General features: G+C 36.4%; 1 protein-coding gene and 1 non-coding gene across 2 annotated transcripts; both read left to right on the top strand.

The window, feature by feature from the left end:
* The first annotated feature begins 1,222 nt into the window (after positions 1 to 1,222).
* FAM216B (family with sequence similarity 216 member B) lies at positions 1,223 to 16,357 on the top strand. Its single transcript, XM_074191728.1, has 5 exons — positions 1,223 to 1,662; positions 2,121 to 2,270; positions 4,287 to 4,422; positions 7,781 to 7,901; positions 10,513 to 16,357. The coding sequence occupies exons 3-5, from the start codon at positions 4,300 to 4,302 to the stop codon at positions 10,698 to 10,700; spliced, it is 432 nt and encodes a 143-aa protein (XP_074047829.1). The 5' UTR covers positions 1,223 to 1,662; positions 2,121 to 2,270; positions 4,287 to 4,299; the 3' UTR covers positions 10,701 to 16,357.
* On the top strand, positions 14,614 to 14,721 carry LOC141492468 (U6 spliceosomal RNA). Its single transcript, XR_012469933.1, has one exon. It is a non-coding gene; the product is annotated as a U6 spliceosomal RNA (small nuclear RNA).
* Positions 16,358 to 18,598: the final 2,241 nt, after the last annotated feature.

Below are 18,598 nucleotides of genomic sequence, written 5' to 3'. Positions count from 1 at the left end.
ATTAAAGAAGAAATAGATTCCTACCTATTGATAGGAGAATAGATAGTTTGGTATAAATGAATAATATTGAAGAAGATGTGGGAAAAAATGAGACCCTAAATCACTGCTGGTAGAACTGTGAACTGATGCAACCATTTTGGAGAATAATATAGTATTATACCCAATGAGTTATAAAACTATGGTTACCCTTTGACCCAGCAAGACCACTACTGGGTCTGTTTCTCAAGGTGATCAGGGGGAAAAAAAATTGCAGGATCTCTCTTTGTGGTGGCAAAGAATCTAAGATTCTCTGAAAGTGGCAAAACAGTTTTGCTTTTTTACTATATTCATTCATTCATTTATTCAATTAACACCACATGACCCATAGTGAGGAAGAGGGTGCCTACTGGGCTACTGGGGCGAATTTTGCTTTCTATTACCACCCTGTTGTGCTCCTGAACATCACATCCTTCCAGATGCCTTTTCCTCTTCACTTGCTCCCATCCCAATATACTGGTTTGTTCTCAAATTGTTTTATTCAGCCACCACTTGGAAGCCTCCATGACCCTCTCTTCTTCACATTGCCCAAAGGGAAAGACAAAAAAGTATCAGCATGCCTTCCTAAAGTCAGAGGGGAAGGGAAAGGAGAAGCATTTTACTTGGATTCATTTACTTCAAAAGCAAAATAAGAGCTATGTGGGGTTTTTTTTTCTATTTTGTTTTTCCCCATCAAAGCTTAGAATGACAGGGCCAGGTAGAGAACAGAAAGGACAGTGGGGGAGAGGAGCAGATGAAAAGAAGATCAGATCCTCAGTTTTACAGTTAGAAATAAACCCTAGAGATTATGCCATCCAGCCACTTCATCTTATAGGTGAAGAAATGTGAAACTCAAAAAGGCTTGAAGTCACACAGCTAAGAGGCAGCAGAGATAGTATATAAAACCAAGTTTAGAACAAATTTGATCTAAAGGGATGCTCCTGGAATTTTTGACCTTCAATTCAATCTCTCTCTCTCTCTCTGGGTACCAAACCTCCACTTGTTTTGCACAGTAAGGTTAAGGCTTAAGGTCAGCCTTCTTTCTTCAACTGTTAATGCAAAGTTTAGGCACACTCTAATGATGACACTCTCTACATTCCAATCAAATGAGAAAATTGAGACAGAGATTCCATATCTATTACATTCTATCCTCCCATTCCCCTTCCCTTGCTGCCCTCTCCACCATCACCATGTGCCTTTGAACAATCTATCCTTCAATTCCTGAAATGTTTTCTTTCCTCAGCTCTGCCTCTTAAAAATTACAGCTCTGGAGGCTTAGCCTAATTTCCTCAATTTTTAATTCCTCACTTCAATCTCACTCTTTAAAGCATATCCCCAGCACTTAGTGCATAGTAGGAGCATCATAAGTGATTGGTGATTGATCTATTGCTTGACTCAAAACTTATTGATCATCTCGGGTAAAGAAAATAACGAGAAAAAAAGTGGGCAGCTGCTTGGAAGTTAGCCAGGGTACCGGCTGATTTTTTTCTGCCTCACAATGTTGCTAGGATATTAGGCTGTCAACAGAATGAAGCATTACCATCATGGCTACAAAATGGAAAGACCAAGAAGGGAACTGCACTGTAGATCATGAGGAGAAACAGAATTAAAAATGAATTTAAGAGGAAAGATAATTTGTAAAACAAGGTAAGTCTTATTAGAATAATTTGTCAAATGTATAAGCAATATATATATATATACATTTCCCTAGTGTTTCCTTCAAAGTTCATTGGATATGAGCCATTAGATGAAAAATTAGAAACTAACATTTCCTCAGCAATGACCTAGGAAAAGTTTGTTTGATATAAAAATTAGCTTTCTCAGGAAAGAAAATGTAGCCAGAATCTTGTAGTGTCCTTGAACTATAGGAGCAGAGAAATGTTTTTGACTCTGAAAATATTCAGCCTCTGTTCTAAAGGACTGGAAAATGGAGAAGGGAGATTGAGATGTTACAGATGTCTGTTTGAGGGAAGTTTGAAGCAGAAAGTCTTTAAAGTAAAATGTATCACAGCCAGCAGGGTGCCCATTGTCCATTCCAAAGTATGAGTTACAATTTTCTGTCATGGATACAGGATACAAGTGCATTCTTTTTTTTTTTCCCTAAGGTCTCAGAATTAAAAGTGAACTTAAAATTCAAGTGGGTCCTCTCTTCTCAGGCAATTGTACATCAATTAACAGACTTCCTAAGTACTAACTCTATTGTGTTGATAAAAGGTAATAATATTCTCTATTCAGCTCAATCTCATTTAAATCAGGTAAGTCTACAGCATAGAACTGATTTTTTTCCCCTTTAGTAGACTTTTAGTTGACTTGTTTGCTATAAAACTTGAGCTCTTGAAGGCCAAGGCTTTTTTCATTTTTGTTTTTGTACCCCCAGTACCTAACACAGGAGACATTTAGTGGGGGGGTTCAATTATTGTTTGTCTTTTGTTTTCTAAGAAGATCATGACAGGTGATACTGTGACATGCATATGAATTGAATTTTTCTTTTCTTTGTTTTTTTTTTTTTGGTTTTTGCAAGGCAATGGGGTTAAGTGACTTGCCCAAGGTCACACAGCTAAGTAATTATTAAGTGTCTGAGGCTAGATTTGAACTCAGGTATTCCTGACTCCAAGGCCTGTTCTCTGTCCACTGTGCCATCTAGCTGCCCCTGAATTGAATTTTTGATGTGGGCAATAGAATTAAGTGACTTGCCTAAGGTCAAACAGCTAGTATCAAGTGTCTAAGGATAGATTTGAACTCAGGTCCTCCTGATTTGAGGGCTGGTGCTCTATCTACTATACCACCTATCTGCCCCTGAATTAGATTTGAGTGAGAGTATGTTGTGCTAAGTCTCCAGCCTCACTTTCTCCTCCAGAGTCATCTGAGTCCAACAGCCTGATTTTAATCAGGGTGACTCGAAATGGTCCTATATGTTAGGTAATCAGTGTTAAGTGACTTGCCCAAGGTCATACAGCTAGCATATGTCAAATGTCTGAGGACAGATTTGAACTCAAGTTCTCCTGATTCCAGGCCTGATATTCTAACCACTCAACACACAACATACTCTCACTCAAATCTAATTCAGGGGCAGATAGGTGGTATAGTAGATAGAGCACCAGCCCTCAAATCAGGAGGACCTGAGTTCAAATCTGTCCTTAGACACTTGATACTAGCTGTTTGACCTTAGGCAAGTCACTTAATTCTATTGCCCACATCAACCTAGCAACCTAGCTCCCTAATGATTATTGACTGGTTGATTGGTTAATAGTCTAAGATGTAGCATCACAAAGTGCACTTTGCATATTATATTTGTTTCTACTGAATTTATTTATGCAATTCAAAAGTAGAGACAACAAACAAAGTTTTGAGGGTAGGTTGGGGAGAAGCAGAATTCATTAACTCTAGTTATCTATCCTATCAAAATCAAAAATGATTCCCAAATCCACTCTCCCTTGCTCATCAAAAGATAGAAAAAGAAGATTTTCAAATAAAGATATTAGAGATTTTACCTGAATTACTTGCTTTAAGAGAGTGAAGTCTTATTCTTAGCTACTTTGAATCTCTCATTAGGAATCTCTGAAAAAGGGAAAAAGTAAAAGAAGATGGCCAGCCATTGCTGCTCATTATAATTTATCATAAGATAGCTAGTCACAGTGGAAGGAGTACTGGATTTGGAGTCAGTAAAAGTAATTTTTCTGAGTTCTAATTCAGCCTCAGGTATTTGCTAGACATGTGACCCTGAACAAATCATTTAACTCTGTCTCAGTTTCACCATCTGTAAAATCATTCAGAAAAAAAGTAATGGAAAATCCATGCCATTATCTTTGCCTAGAAAACCCCAAATGGAGTCACAAAGAATTGTACATGATTGAACAACAGAAACAATAAATTATCAAGCAGTCATCCTCAGAAATAAAGATTATGTGTGTGTGTGTGTGTGTGTGTGTGTGTGTGTATCCAATATATCTGTATCTATTTAGAGGTATATATATATATATATATATATACATACATATATATATATATATATATATATATATATATGTATGTGTGTGTGTGTATGCAAAGTATATATGCCTTACTGGACCAAACATAAAGGGAAACAAGAAGGGAATTTGCCAAAATTAACCACATGATGGGGGATGACAGGATGAACTAGTTCATCACATCATAGGTTAATCATTAGATAAGTGATATAGTTACTAGTTCTTCTTTTCTCCATATTCATGTATATCTAGAAGGTAAAGAATCCATTGAAACTGAAATTGTTTCTTTTCTTTTCCTTTCAGCTATAGGTAAAAAATGAATGACAAAAAGAGAAAACATGTGCGATTCAGCTATCCTATAATAATTCCTAGCAAAGAAATCTGTTCAAATTCTTACAAAACAACCCCTTCCTCTTTGTTGGAACCTCCATTTCTGAAGGTAGAGTCATAGAATTGTGGAGCCTTGAACTGGAAGGGCTCTTTGAAGTAAGATCATCCAGTTATTTGACAAATACAGGCAACATTTCTACAATGTCCTTGAAGAATGGTTATCTAGATTCTACTTAAACATGTACCATATTTGGTCCTCACAAAACCCCTGAAAATTTAGGCACTATTATAATTCTCATTTTATGGCTGAGGAAACCCAACCAGAAGTTAAATGACTCCCCCATGGTCACCTGGGTAAGTTCCTGAGGCCAGTTTTGGACTCAAATTTTTCTGACTACAAGCCCAGCGCTATTTCCATGGTATGATTGTCTGCCTCCAATATCTAATGAGGGAGATCATTTCATGGATAGCTGATTGAGCTGGGGTTTTTTTTTAGTTTCTTCGGCTATGTCCCAATTAGTACAAATAAAGAATCCTGGGAAGTGATCAAATTACTTGAATTTGAATAACATATCTGTATCAGGTTCAAGTCAATTATTATATTTTACTTGATTATAACTTCAAATAATAAAAATTCAATTACATGACATAATTCCAGAGAATTCGTTTTACACATTAATTGGGTCACTAATTGGGACCTAGCTGTAATTCACTCCAAGCTGGTCTCTGACATGCTGTTTATGCAAAACCACAGCTCTCTGACATCTCAAGAAGAGTGACCAATTCTGTGAGATCAGAGGGTTATCTAGAATGTACTGAAATACCTGAGAAATCTGAATAAAATTCCCAGAAATCCAGTGGTTTCTAAAAATTAAAGAACAAAGGAAAGATCATCCCACCCCTAGAAATCCCAAGCACCTTTACCTAGTGCTAAAAATGAACCATAAATTATTTCATGAATATTTGTTTTGCCTATACCTTATCTTTCTATACTCATTTCTTCTGTTCCTTCCTGAAAGTTAGAAATCATCAGAAGAGGAACTTATCCTTTATTCTTAACCCGATAGAAAACTCCTTGAGAAAGCCTATCTTCTCTCTCCTAAATCCTTTCTTATTGTTCAAATGAAACAATCCACTCTAATGTTACCAAAAACTTCCTAATTTGCCAAATCCAATGATCTTTTATTACTCTTAATATTTTTTAAACTGTCTGCAGTATTTGACACAGTTCATCACCCTTTCCTAGATAGTCTCTGCTCTCTAGCTTCTTTTTCAGTCTTCTTAGCTGAACCTTCATCTTTGAAATAGTAACTATAAGTGTCTCCTGAGTCTCTGTCCTGACATTCTTCTCCCTTATAATGAACTCACTTGGTGAGCTTCTATGGGTTCTGTGATCACTTCTATGAAAATGATTCCTAGATTTGTACATTCCTACATCTGCACATTTCTGTTGAATTCCAGTTCTTTATCATTAAACTTTTGAACATACCTTACACATCTCAAACTCAACATATCCAATATAGATAACATCTTTTCCCCTAAACCCTCCCCTCTCCCCAATTTTCCTTTACTGTGAAGGGCACCACCACCCTCCCAGTCACTCAAGTTCACAGTTTCAGTGTCATTCCTGATCTTCACTCTCACTCACTTCACACAAATCTAATCTGTCATCAAATGTCATTTTCCCCTTCATAATATCACTGCAATATATATTATTCTCCTTACTTCCATAACCTCTACCCTCATTCAAGCCTTCATTTCCTGTCACCTAGACTATTTTAATAGCCTCCTAATTGGTCTCCCTTTATTAAGTCTCTCCTAAAGCCATCCATCCTCTTTTCAGCTGTAAAAATGATTCTCCTAAAACACTGATCTGAGTCTTTCCTTACTCATTAACTCTGAAGCTTCCCCATGATTTCGGCAAGCAAATACAAAGTTCTCCATCTGGTATTTAAAGATCATCATAGGGGCGGCTAAGTGGCACAGTGGATAAAGCACCAGCCCTGGAGTCAGGAGTACCTGGGTTCAAATCCAGTCTCAGACACTTAATAATTACCTAGCTGTGTGGCCTTGGGCAAGCCACTTAACCCCATTTGCCTTGCAAAAACCTAAAGAAATAAAAATAAAAAAATAAAGATCATCATAACCTTTTCTCTTCTTACTTTTGAGGTCTTCTTTACTCTTAGCTCTCTTTGCCTTCTATGATCTAGCCACTGGCATATACAGCACTGCACCTCTCATCCTGAGGGCTGCTCCTGGTGTCTGGAATACATGAGGGCAGCATCCTCACATCTGCCTCTTAGTTTGCCCTGCTTCCATTAATTCTCATGCTTCCTCATTTCAGGCCCTTCCTCTTTTGCTTCAGCTTTTCCTATTCCAGTCATGCCCTCTGGTTCCTTCAACTTGCCTATGGAAAGTTCTAGCCTGGCCCTTAAGGGGTTCCACCATGGTCAGTGTCCAAGCCCACAAGGCAGGACCTCATTTCTGTTTGTCTCTGACTTTGGCCATCAGTTGCTTCACTTCTCTGCATGGAAGGAGGGGGATATGGCCATGCCTTAGTTGATGGGCTTTTAAATATATAAACAGCACATGCACACACAATCTATTGGGTAGATCTATTTCTCCTCAAGGTGGGATGGCTGTAACCTATTCCTTCTACTAGTCCTTCTATCACTTCACAACCACTTAAGGAGCCTTAAGGGAAATAGAATGAGGTCATAGATCATTCTCTTACTCCCAGGTTTATTTAAAACAAAAACTTAACTTCCCTCAGGATTCAGTCTGGTTGTCATCTTCCACCATTAATATTCACTTCCTACCCAAAGTATTATCTTTTCACTATCTGATTATGCATATAACCCAGTAAGACAAGATTCCTTAGGGCAAGCAAAGTTGGGTTTTGTTTTTTTCCCTTGTTCTGCCTGACTTCTTAGTTCCTTGCCTATAATAGGAACCTGATAAATGCTTGTTGAATTTCAAGTTGAATTGGGAAAAAGAAATTCCACTCAATAAGCATTTATTGAGGTTTACTATGCTGCAAGGCATTGTGGTAGGAATGAAGAATACAAAGATAAAAATAAAAAATAGTCCTTATTCTCAAGAAGCCTACATTTAACTGGAAATAGAATCTTGTCCACATTTAACCCCCCCCCCCCCTTTCCATGTACCTCAGGATTAGAGGATCATAGTAACATAAACAGATCTCCATAGCATCTCTGAGAACAGAGACTTGCCTTGAACCCCTACTCCTTCTGGACAATCTTTTATCTTGAAAATAAGCTAATCAAAATTTGTTTAAGTAATGAACAGAGGAAACTCATCCAAACTATTTTCCCCAAATTTTACTGTTAAAATATTTCAAATGTTTTTGCAATAGACTCATTTCTGTAGAATTCAGTTTAGAATTTATCACCTTCTTTGCCCTCCAAGAGCTGGCTTATCATCAGTGTCTGTTTTCTTCTTACCAGGGCTTAAATTCAAGACGACAACTCTACCTAAAGGACATGATGAAACTTTATGATACCAAGCCCCGCTGGAAGGAAATGGAAAAGCTGTATATTTCCAAACTTGTCAACAAATATCTCCTAGGTAAGTATTATTTATCCAACCTCCAGCAAAAACCTAAGGAAATCACTTGCATTCTGCAATTGAAGTCAAGTTCAGAGACCAATCCCAGAAGCTTCTCCTCAACCACTGAGGCAGTAATTTTAGTGATTTGCTGACCAAACATCAATTAGTCCCAGGAACAAAGTCTCAGGGGGTAAATTAGGAGAGTTTTAGGAAGGGAATTATGAGCCAGGGAATTGTATAAGGTGTTCAATGCACAGCTTAAATCCCACCTTCTCCATGAAACCTTCCCTGATGCCTCCTCCCATAAACCCTGAGATCCCCTCTCTAAAATCCTATAGCCCTTCCATTCCATATTGCTCACCTAGCAATTAGATGTCACTCTTGGTATTGTTTTTTGCAGCAAATTTCCCAAAATAAAATGAGTTTAGGTTTCTCCCCCTCAAAAAATAGTTAAATATGGAGGTCATATTAAATTTACAAATATGGTTCATCTAACAACAAATGAAGGTAAGTGTAGGATAACTGTTGGGTTACCCAATTTAAAAAAAATAGCATGGAATTCAATCAATCCAGAGGTTTCCATACAATATACATTCTGTGCCAGATATGATGTTAGACACCAGAGCTGCAAAAATGAAAAATGACCTAGTTCATTCCTTTAAGGTCAGGGAGAGCAATACCAAATGACCATGATACTAAGGAAAGAGTAATAAATACAAAAGAGAAGTCCAGAAAAATATGCTGAGAGAAATTTGAAAATGAGAAAGTGGGGAAGTGATTATTTTAAGCTTGGAGATAGGGAACTCAAGAGTAGGTTTTGCTGGACAAGCTGGACTTGAAAAAAAAAAGATAGAGAGGCTTCAAAAATATAGATTGAAACCAAATATGTATTGAACCAAACCATTTAAGCTTGGTGGACTGAAGGAGTAAAAGTATGAGTGGCAGGCTGGCCAAGTTTGTCAAGAAGGAAGGATAAGAAATGGGAATAGTGAATGATCCAGTTAGGTGGAATATAGAGAATAAGGAGAGTTTTTTAAGATAAAGGTGGGAAAGTTGGTTGGAACCAAATTATAGAACACTTGAATTCCAAGGATTACATTTTATTCAGTGGACAACATGGGCCCTTATGAATTTTTATTTTTTAGCAAGGAAATTTTATCAGTGTGGTATTATACTAAATCCTTAGGATAACATCATGAAGAATGATTGGATAGAGGTGGCCAGAAGATCAGGAAGTAGGTTCTTAGAACTGATAGTGGCCTTGGTAATAAGAATAACACAGTCTGTTATTAAAGTTTATAAAGCAGCAAAAAGTTAAAAGGTATCCGTATTGAAGGGTCCTTTTCAGCAATCTCTAACCTTTGTCATTCCATTTATAAAGTTATTTGATACCTATTCATTCAATTCAATTAAACATCTATTAAGGCCTCTGGTAAGAGGAACTGTCTCTTCTTTGGAGACTCAACAAAGGAAAGAGGGCTGGCAGGACCACATAAGGTTTAGAATCAATCAATCAATAGTTCTGATACTGCAGGACTCAACAGAGTTGAGGGAGTTCAGTTCTTCTTTTTTTTTAAGGTTTTTTTTTTTTGCAAGGCAAACAGGGTTAAGTGGCTTGCCCAAGGCCACACAGCTAGGTCATTATTAAGTGTCTGAGACTAGATTTGAACCCAGGTACTCCTGACTCCAAGGCCAGTGCTTTATCCACTGTGCCACCTAGCCGCCCCTGAGTTCAGTTCTTCTGAGGGAGTCCAAGTCTTGATCGTCATTATAAAGAATGAATTGAAGAATATTAGAAATACCAAATTTCAAATTCAGCACATAGTACTGAAGACACTTAAGTCTGAAATGCTGACACTGGTGGAGACAGCAATGACAGTAGACACAGCTGAAAATTCTGAAGAATGACAATTACAAAATTGATTGAAAAGGCATGAGGGATAAAAAGAAAAAGTCTTGGTATTGAAACAAATGAGAATAAGATAAATGCAGGCAATTCATCATAAGAAAAGTTATAACTTTGATTTATATTGACTACACATCTAAATTTTTTTAACGTATAACTTTTATAGAAACTCTTCAAAAATTCCAAATTACCTTCCTCTCAGTCTATCTTTTTACTTGTATGTCCTATCTCCCTAACTAAACAATCCCTTGAGGAAAAAAGAATCAGATCAGATTTCTTCCTGTTCTTAGATCTTGTCTGATCCATAATAGACACTCAATAAATATTAGACTGTTGCTGTTTATAATCAACAGAATAAGAAACTGTGGTATAGATGTGAAAAATACAAAATTAGAATAAGACGTGATCCTTGCCTTCTGGGATGGTTCAGTCCCCGTGGTAATTGAGAGGTCACCATTGGAAGTATAGAGGGCTCTTGACATTTAGTTTGGGTGACACATTTTAGGAAGTTTTTTGACAAGTTGGAGATCAACTTGTTAGGATATTATGAAAGGGATTTCTGTGTAGAACGGATTACATTAGATGGCCTTTGGCCACTTTTCTGCAGAGATGCCAAAGATTCTCTTTGAGATTCTATGACATTCAACAGAAAACTTTATGTAAATGTTAGCTGGTATGATATTACTTATAGCTGTTGTCTTTTCTCCTTACCTTTTGGCCCAGGTTATATTTCCAAAGACAGCATCCTGCCTTATTTATCCGTTATGAGTCAATATGCTAAAAAAGGACCTACCAAGTACAAAGTGAGAAAATCCAACTTTGAGAAGAAATCTACTCCCTCCTCTAAGGTCTCCTCTCTGACAAATTCTAAACCCTCACAATTATGTTTTGTCATTAAGCACTATCATTAAGCGCAAGGATCTGAATACATTTCAAGATGGCACATAGCAATTGTGGCCACATTGACTCCATAAGACCCTAAACTTTTTTTAGATCTCTCCAAATTTTATTCACATTGATTGTGAAGAAGAGTCATAGGATTAATAGTTTTACTCAATTAGTTGTACTAGTATGATAGAGGTTACAAACAAAGGACTTTTAATCTACCTTAACCTTTGCTTTTACAACATGGTTGGGAGGTGTTAAAGAAGCCCAGAAATAAACAAATCTGTCTGTACCGGGAGTTTCAGTAAAATAAAACCACTTATAAAGGTTGTAAAATGAACTGACTCAGTTAAATAGGGACCTCCCTGAATACCAAGAGCTTCTGGCATAGTCAATAATCCCTCCAAATTGGAAAGAACTTCATTGGCCATGAGATTCAAGGTTTACTTTAGTAAGGTTTCTTTCAAAAACTTGCTTGGTGGGCGGGGGTTGTTGTCATTCAGCTTCTGCTCAAATGTCTCCAGTGAAGAGGATGCCTCTAAAACAACCCCTCCTACTTCTGCATAATTATAATTGTTAGGAAATTTTTTTCTTACATCACACTGGAATGTAAAGAAAAGCCTTTCCCTTTTTTCAACTTCCCAGTTCTGTCTCCTAGGGCCAGACAACCAATTTTATTTAACTCTACTTCTTCAGGAAAGTCTATCAGATAAATCCTTCAACTGATTCCCCTCTGGGATGAAGCTAAGTCCCTTTGTTTTCCTCATTGTTCTCCCTTAGACGACCTGTAACTTATCAGTGTCCTGCCTAAATAGAGGCACTCAGAAGTCGTCCAGGTGTGGTCTGCTTGGGTCAGGGTATAATGTTACCATCTCCTCCCAAATAACAGGCCCTGTATTTCTCAAAACTGACATTTGCAAGAAAGTCTTAAAAAGGTCCAGTCCTTTTCAGAACTCTATGCGATATAGGATGATACATCCCATGCTCAGGATTTGTGAGGGACTTTTAAAATGTGTGAAATGTTGAGGAACTACCACATTGACCTTTCTGAACATCTAGGACATATTAACCAATTGCAGCCAAGCAGAAAGAGATTTTCTTCCAAAAGTCATTGGATTCTACATTTCCAAATTATTATTCTCTTTCTATTCAGTGAACATTAAAATTTGTTCATAAGCTTTTGCATCATTTTGACACTGGACTTATCAGTCTCCTCCAGCTGGGTCAGCTCTGAGCTGGGGGTAATTGAACTTGCTTGGGGTGAGAAAACCCCAGGAGCTGTCACAAACTTTGTGACAATAGAATTGTGTTTCCCAAGGCCTCCAGTTGGCACCTGCACAAAACAAAGATTAAAAAAATAGAAATTTTTCTGAATTCCTGTCTTTTCAAAACTCAAAGAAGGCAATATCTTTATAATCTGCCTCTAAACATCCATTTTGATAAGAGAACTGAAAGCAGTTTATGGACTTGGAAAAAATCTTCCTAAGTTCAAATCTGATCTCAGACCCTTACTAGCTGGGTGACCCTGGGCAAGTCACTTAAGGTCTGGAAGAGTCAGAAATGACTGAAATGACTGAGCAACAATAACAAGAACTGAGATTTTTATATGAATTAAGATACTATCATAAACAGAAAATGACATGGAATAATTAGCCCTAGTTCTGCTACTTGTACAATGAGGATAGAAGCAGCTGCCCAAAATAGAATTGTTTTAAGGAGCAAATTAAATGTGCGTGAGAAAATGTGTACATTGAAAACTGTCCAATCCCTTATGAATGTAAAATGTGATTGTTATTATCTACTCACTTAGGCAGGTGAAGGGGTTATGGCCTGCCTATGCATGTGTGTATAAGTAATACACCACTAAGGAAACCTGAAAAATTTGAAAGCAATGAAGTAAGTGAAGAAAGTCATTATGTGAATTACTATCAACCCACATTCAGCATAGTTTGATAATAAAGAAAACAGGCATAAGTTTGGGCTCCCAGCCTTCAAGGAGACACTGATCATTTCCCCCAGTTTCACAGGTAGTAGAGAAACAAATGGGTACCACTCTTCATTACTCTTCTTTCTTTTTTGGGAATCCCAATGGTGCCTATTTCTAATATGGCTTTCAGTTTTGAAAACCACTTTTTTTTCCACAACCTGTCTTTGAAACAGATAGTGTAAATTTTATTTTATTCTCATTATTTGCAAATGAAGGAAATGAGATACAGCCTAGAGGTTAAATATTAGGGGATGAATAATCTTCCCTGGGTCACACAGCTAGTAAGAGTCTTTGATGCAGGTCTTTCCATTCCAAAACTAGGGGACTTTCAAGAGAGGTGCCCATCACAGAGGTCACAGGTGTACACATCTGCCAAGGAACATTTCAAGATTTTCTTTAACACCCCTTTCATTTTGGATAAAGAGCATCTTCCCACTTTGTACAAGCTATAAATGAACTCCCCAAGAAAAAAACTCCCAGGACCAGAAGGATTCCCAAGGGAATTCCACCAAATATTTAAAGAACAATTCCAATACTATTTAAACTAGGTGTTAAAAATAGTCAAAGGAGTCCTACAAATTTTCTTTTATAGCACAAATATAGTGTTGATACCTAAATCAGGAAGAGCAAAAACAGCAAAAGAATACTAAAAATTAATAAATAACAATGCAAAAATTTTCAATAAGATTCTAACAAGTAGATTACAACTATATGAAAAGGATCATATGGGATCATATGACCAGATGGGATTTATACCAGGAATGAAAGACTGACTTAATATTAGGAAAACTTTCATTATTAACCAGACAGATATCATATATATCAGGATCATACCAATAATGAAAACAACAAAAATCATGTTATCTAATAGATGCTGAAAAGGCTTTTGACAAAATATAACACTCATTCCTATTTAAAAAAAAATATTGTGAAGTATAAGAATTTATGGAACTTTTCTTAAAATGGTAAGTAATATCTCTCCAAAATTATCAGCAAGCATTAATGGAGATGTTAGATGCCTTTCCAATAAGATCAGGAGTGAAATAAAGATGTCTATTTAACCATGCTTGTTCAATATTGTTCTAGAAATTTTACCTATAGCAATAAGAAAAAGAAATTGAGGGAATTAGAATAGACAATGAGGAAAGAAAACTATCACTCTTTATAGATGGCATGATGATACACTTAGAGAATCCTAAAGAAACAACTAAAAAACAAATTGAAATAGTTAATGACTTTAGCAAAGTTGCAGGATACAGAAGCTACATAAGTTTCCAACATTTCTATATCAAGAAAATCCAGGGGGGTGGCTAGGTGGCACAGTGTATAGAGCATCGGCCCTGGAGTCAGGAGTACCTGAGTTCAAATCAGGTCTCAGACACTTAATAATTACCTAGCTGTATGGCCTTGGGCAAGCCACTTAACCCCATTTGCCTTACAAAAACCTTAAAAAAAAAAAAAGAAAAGAAAAGAAAAGAAAAAGAAAAAAGAAAATCCAGGGAACAAGAGAAAGAGAAAATCCATTAAAAATAAATACTTGGACTACGACTTGCCAAGACAAACCCAGAAGCTATATGAATGTAAATAAAAAAGCACAAGTAGTCAGATCTAAACAACTGAAGAAATATTAATTTCTCATTGGTAGGCCAAGCCAATTAAATAAAAATGATAATCTACCTAAATTATTTTATTTATTCAATGCTATACAAATCAAACTACCAAAAATTTAAAGTTAGGAAGAAAAAATAAAATTCAACTAAAAGAGTTAAAAAGAACATCAATAGAATCAATGGAAAAAATGGGAAGGAATGTAACCCAGTAGTACCAGAATTCAACCTGTATTACAAAGTGGTAATCATCAAAACAATATGATACCAGCTAAGAAATAGAGTTGTTGATTAGTGGAAAAGATTAGATACACACTAGTAAATGACTATAATAACCTAGTGTTTGTGCTCGCTTCAGCAGCACATATACTAAAACTGGAATGATATAGAGAAGATTAGCATGGCCCCCTGAACAAGGATGACATGCAAATTTGTGAAGCATTCCAATAAAACTAGTGTTTGATAAATTCAAAGACCTAAGCTTTTGGGACAAGAACTCACTATATGGCAAAAATTGCTAGAAAAGCAATTTGGCAGAAACTATGTATAGACCAAGATAATAAAACAAGGTCAAAATGAGTATATTATTTAGTCATAAAGGGTGATACCATAAGCAAATTAGGGCAGCATGGAACATCTTACCTGTCAGATTTATGTGATAAGGGAAGAATTTATGACAAAATAAGGAAATGGACATCATTATGGGATATAAAAATGGATAATTTTGATTACATTCTAATTTTTGCAGATAAATCTAATGTAACAAGGAAAACTGAAAATTTTGTAGCAAGTTTCTCTGATAAATGCTTCTTTTCTTAAATATATAGAGATGAGTCAAATTCATAAGAAAATTAATCATTCCTTAATTTATCAATTACCTATGAACAGGCAGTTTTCAGAAGAGGTAAGCAAAGCTATCTATAGTCATATAAAAATGCTCTAAATCACTATTGATTAGAGGAATGCAAATTAAAACACTTCTGAGGTACCACCTTACACCTATCAATACTAGCTAATATGACAGAAAAGGGAAAATCTCAAATGTTGGAGGGGATGTGGGAAAATTGTAACACTAATGTTGTTAGTGGAGTTGTGAACTGATCCAACCATTCTGAAGATCTATTTGAAACTAGACCAGAGGGTTGACCCAGTAATAGCACTACTTGGTCTGTATCTAAAGAGATTGGGGGGAAGAGGAAAAGGACATGTGTGTGTGTGTGTGTGTGTGTTTGTGTGTGTGTGTGTACATTTACATATATATAATAAACATATGCACACATACACATATAGCAACTCTTTTTGTGATAACAAGGAATTGGAAATTGAGGCGATGTTCCTCAAAAGGAGATTGTGATATGTAATTATGATGAAATATTGTACCATAAGAAATGATGGAGCAAATACATTTCAGAAAAAAAACCAGGAAAGACTTCTATGAACTGGTACAAAGGTGAAGTGAGCAGAACCAGGAAAACATTTTACACAGTAACAGCAATATTGTAAGGATAATTAACTATAAAATACTCAGCTATTCTGATCAAGACAATGATTCAAAAAATATTCTAAAAGGCCTGTGATGAAAAAAATACTATCCATCTTCTAATCTAATGAGCTCTCAATTTTTAAAATTTTTAAATGTTCTTTACTTGTAGTTTTATTTTGTTTGTATTTTCTTTTACAATATGACTAATATGGAAATATGTTTTGTCTGTCTTCATGTGTATAACCAATATGCTTTCTCAAGGAAGGGGAATGACAGGGGCATAGGGAGTGAATTTGGAACTCAAGATTTTTTTAAAAAGTTAAACATTGTTTTTAAATGTAAGTGGGGAAAAAATAAAATATGCAAATTTAAAATTTTCTTTATTTTTATGTTTCATTTTGTTTGTGTTTTCTTTTACAATATGACTTATATGGAAATATATTTTGCCTGACTTCATATGTATATACAATAAAAATTTGTTTGTTTTCTCAAGGAGGCGGGTTGACAAGGGCAAAAGGAGAGAATTTAGAATTCAACATTTTAAAAAAACAAATGTTAAAAAGTGGAAAAAATAAAACATGTAAATTCCATTTATTATTATCATTATTTAATAAATTTATGAAACTGATAAGAGTTTTAGCTCTGTTGCTTACTCTTTGTTTGGCTCTATCCATACCATGAAATCTTTCTGGGCCTTAATTTCTTCATTGGAAAAATTAGAAAGGTTGGACTAGATGGTCTTCATGGAGTCTCCTAATAAGGTAAAATGGAGGTTAAGTGACTTGCATAGCCTGTGAGCTCCTCAAGGGCAAGGATTGTATTTTACCTTTTTGTGTGTGTGTACCCAGTTCTTAATATCCCCAGTACTTAATAAATGTTCATGGACCGATGGACTGATGGACATTTGAATCCAGGTCTTTATGACCTTAAAGTTGAGTGCTCTAACTATTGTCCTGATATCTCTTTCCAAAGGTATCAAATAGACACGATTTTACATGACCTACCTATAGCACAATCCTGCTGGAGATGAGGAGTCTGTGTGTGTGTGTGTGTGTGTGTGTGTGTGTGTGTGTGTGTGTGTGTGTGTGAAGTGGGGGGGAGTCACTTTGAAGATTGAAACTATTTTAATAATATGAGCATATTCTTAACTCAAATATGGTTGAATTTCAGGAAATATGGGGGTTATACTGTGTGGGTTGGGAGACTCTTTGTGGCACCCTTCCAATCAACCCATTGAGGCAACTATTGTTATATCCTTCCATATATGGTAAGCACTAACTGCAGGTGTGATATAACCAATTAACTCAGGCTCATAAAATGGTTTCTTTTTATCTAAGTTGCTACTAAGGGAGATGTTTTTCCATTCTACTGAAATAAGGCCTGTCTTAGCTTTCCTTACCTTTCCCTGTTATTTGATGAAGGCCACAAGGGCATGACCATGAATCCCTGTACCTTTTCAATTAAAAGAAGTTGCTAATTGCATCAGAGCTAGTGGAAGGAAATCATTCTATCGGGCTCATTGAGCCTGTCTTCTGCCCTAAATTACAGTCAGTTATTTGAAATACAATCCCTGAGCTGAAAAATCAATCACTTGTCTGCCCCTGGAAAATTGTCACTCATTTTCTGGACCATCTCAGAGCTATCAGAGTGTGCCAGCCACACAATAGACTCATTTAGACTGGAAGTGGAGGGGGAAAAATCGTGCATCTATTGGAAACTATAGATTTAGGCAGCCAGGCAGATGCAATTATCTAAATGGATCCAAGGCAAAGCATGGGGACAGAGCTGAGGCTGACTTTTTTTAATCCTTGTGTCACATGAAGAACCAGTAAACTTAAGAACACCAATAGCTGCTTATTTATGAATAAGGAGTCCTTAAAAAAAGATCTTCCTACTTTTTTTTAATTTCATGTGTCCAGAAATGCATCGAAACCTATTCGAAAGAATAAAGAGAAATGTCTATTTCTTCTAATTAACATTTTGTAGAGAGTCAAGTTATGTGCATGCACATATATGTGGATGTGTGAGGGTATATGGGTAATGGGTAGTGAGATTATACACACACACACACACACACACACACACACACACACACACACACTCTGAGGCTACTTCCAAATTCCTACTTCACATACCAACATGACCGAACTAATGTATTGTCCTTCATTCCCGAAGAAGACCACGACATCAGGGAGGTGATGCCATGACAAGCACATGAATTGGATTTGAGTGAGAGGAGGCACTGTGTGCTAAGTCATCTGTCTTACTTTCTCTTCCAGAATCATCTGGATCCAGTGGCCAGATATGAATCAGGATGACTGATTCCTCAGAATATGAGGAAGTCAGGGTTAAGTGACTTGCTCAAAGTCACCCCGCTAGTAAATGTCTGAGGCTGGATTTGAACTCCTGACTTCCTGACTCCAAAGCCACTAACACTCCAGAGGGTGACTACTATCACTCCCTTCAGAGTTATATGGGTAACTCCAAGGGATTAAGGGTAGTTTTCTATATTATATCTCATGAATCCCCAACTAGTGTGCTCCTCACCGATTATCAGTTGAAATGCAACAAAGATCTTTTAGCTCAAAAATAACCAGGACATCATAAAAGTGCTCTGTGGTGTAACTACTAGTGTAAAACTAATTTCATCTGCTTCTTACTGAGCCACTGTACTTTTGATAGAATTAAACGCTGCCTTCTTAGAGATGAATGAATTATCCTACTGATATTAGTTGATATAAATTATCCATCAAATCAGATTATAAACAAATGCTTGCTAAGAACAACTGGTATCAAAGCATTTCTTCTGAATTCTTGGTAAACATTATCCAACAAGAAAATACAGAA

Source organism: Macrotis lagotis, chromosome 6, assembly GCF_037893015.1.
Source record: "Macrotis lagotis isolate mMagLag1 chromosome 6, bilby.v1.9.chrom.fasta, whole genome shotgun sequence".
Classification (NCBI taxonomy): domain Eukaryota; kingdom Metazoa; phylum Chordata; class Mammalia; order Peramelemorphia; family Peramelidae; genus Macrotis; species Macrotis lagotis.
The sequence above is the reverse complement of the archived record's forward strand: the minus strand, read 5'-3'. Positions and strand labels throughout refer to the sequence as shown.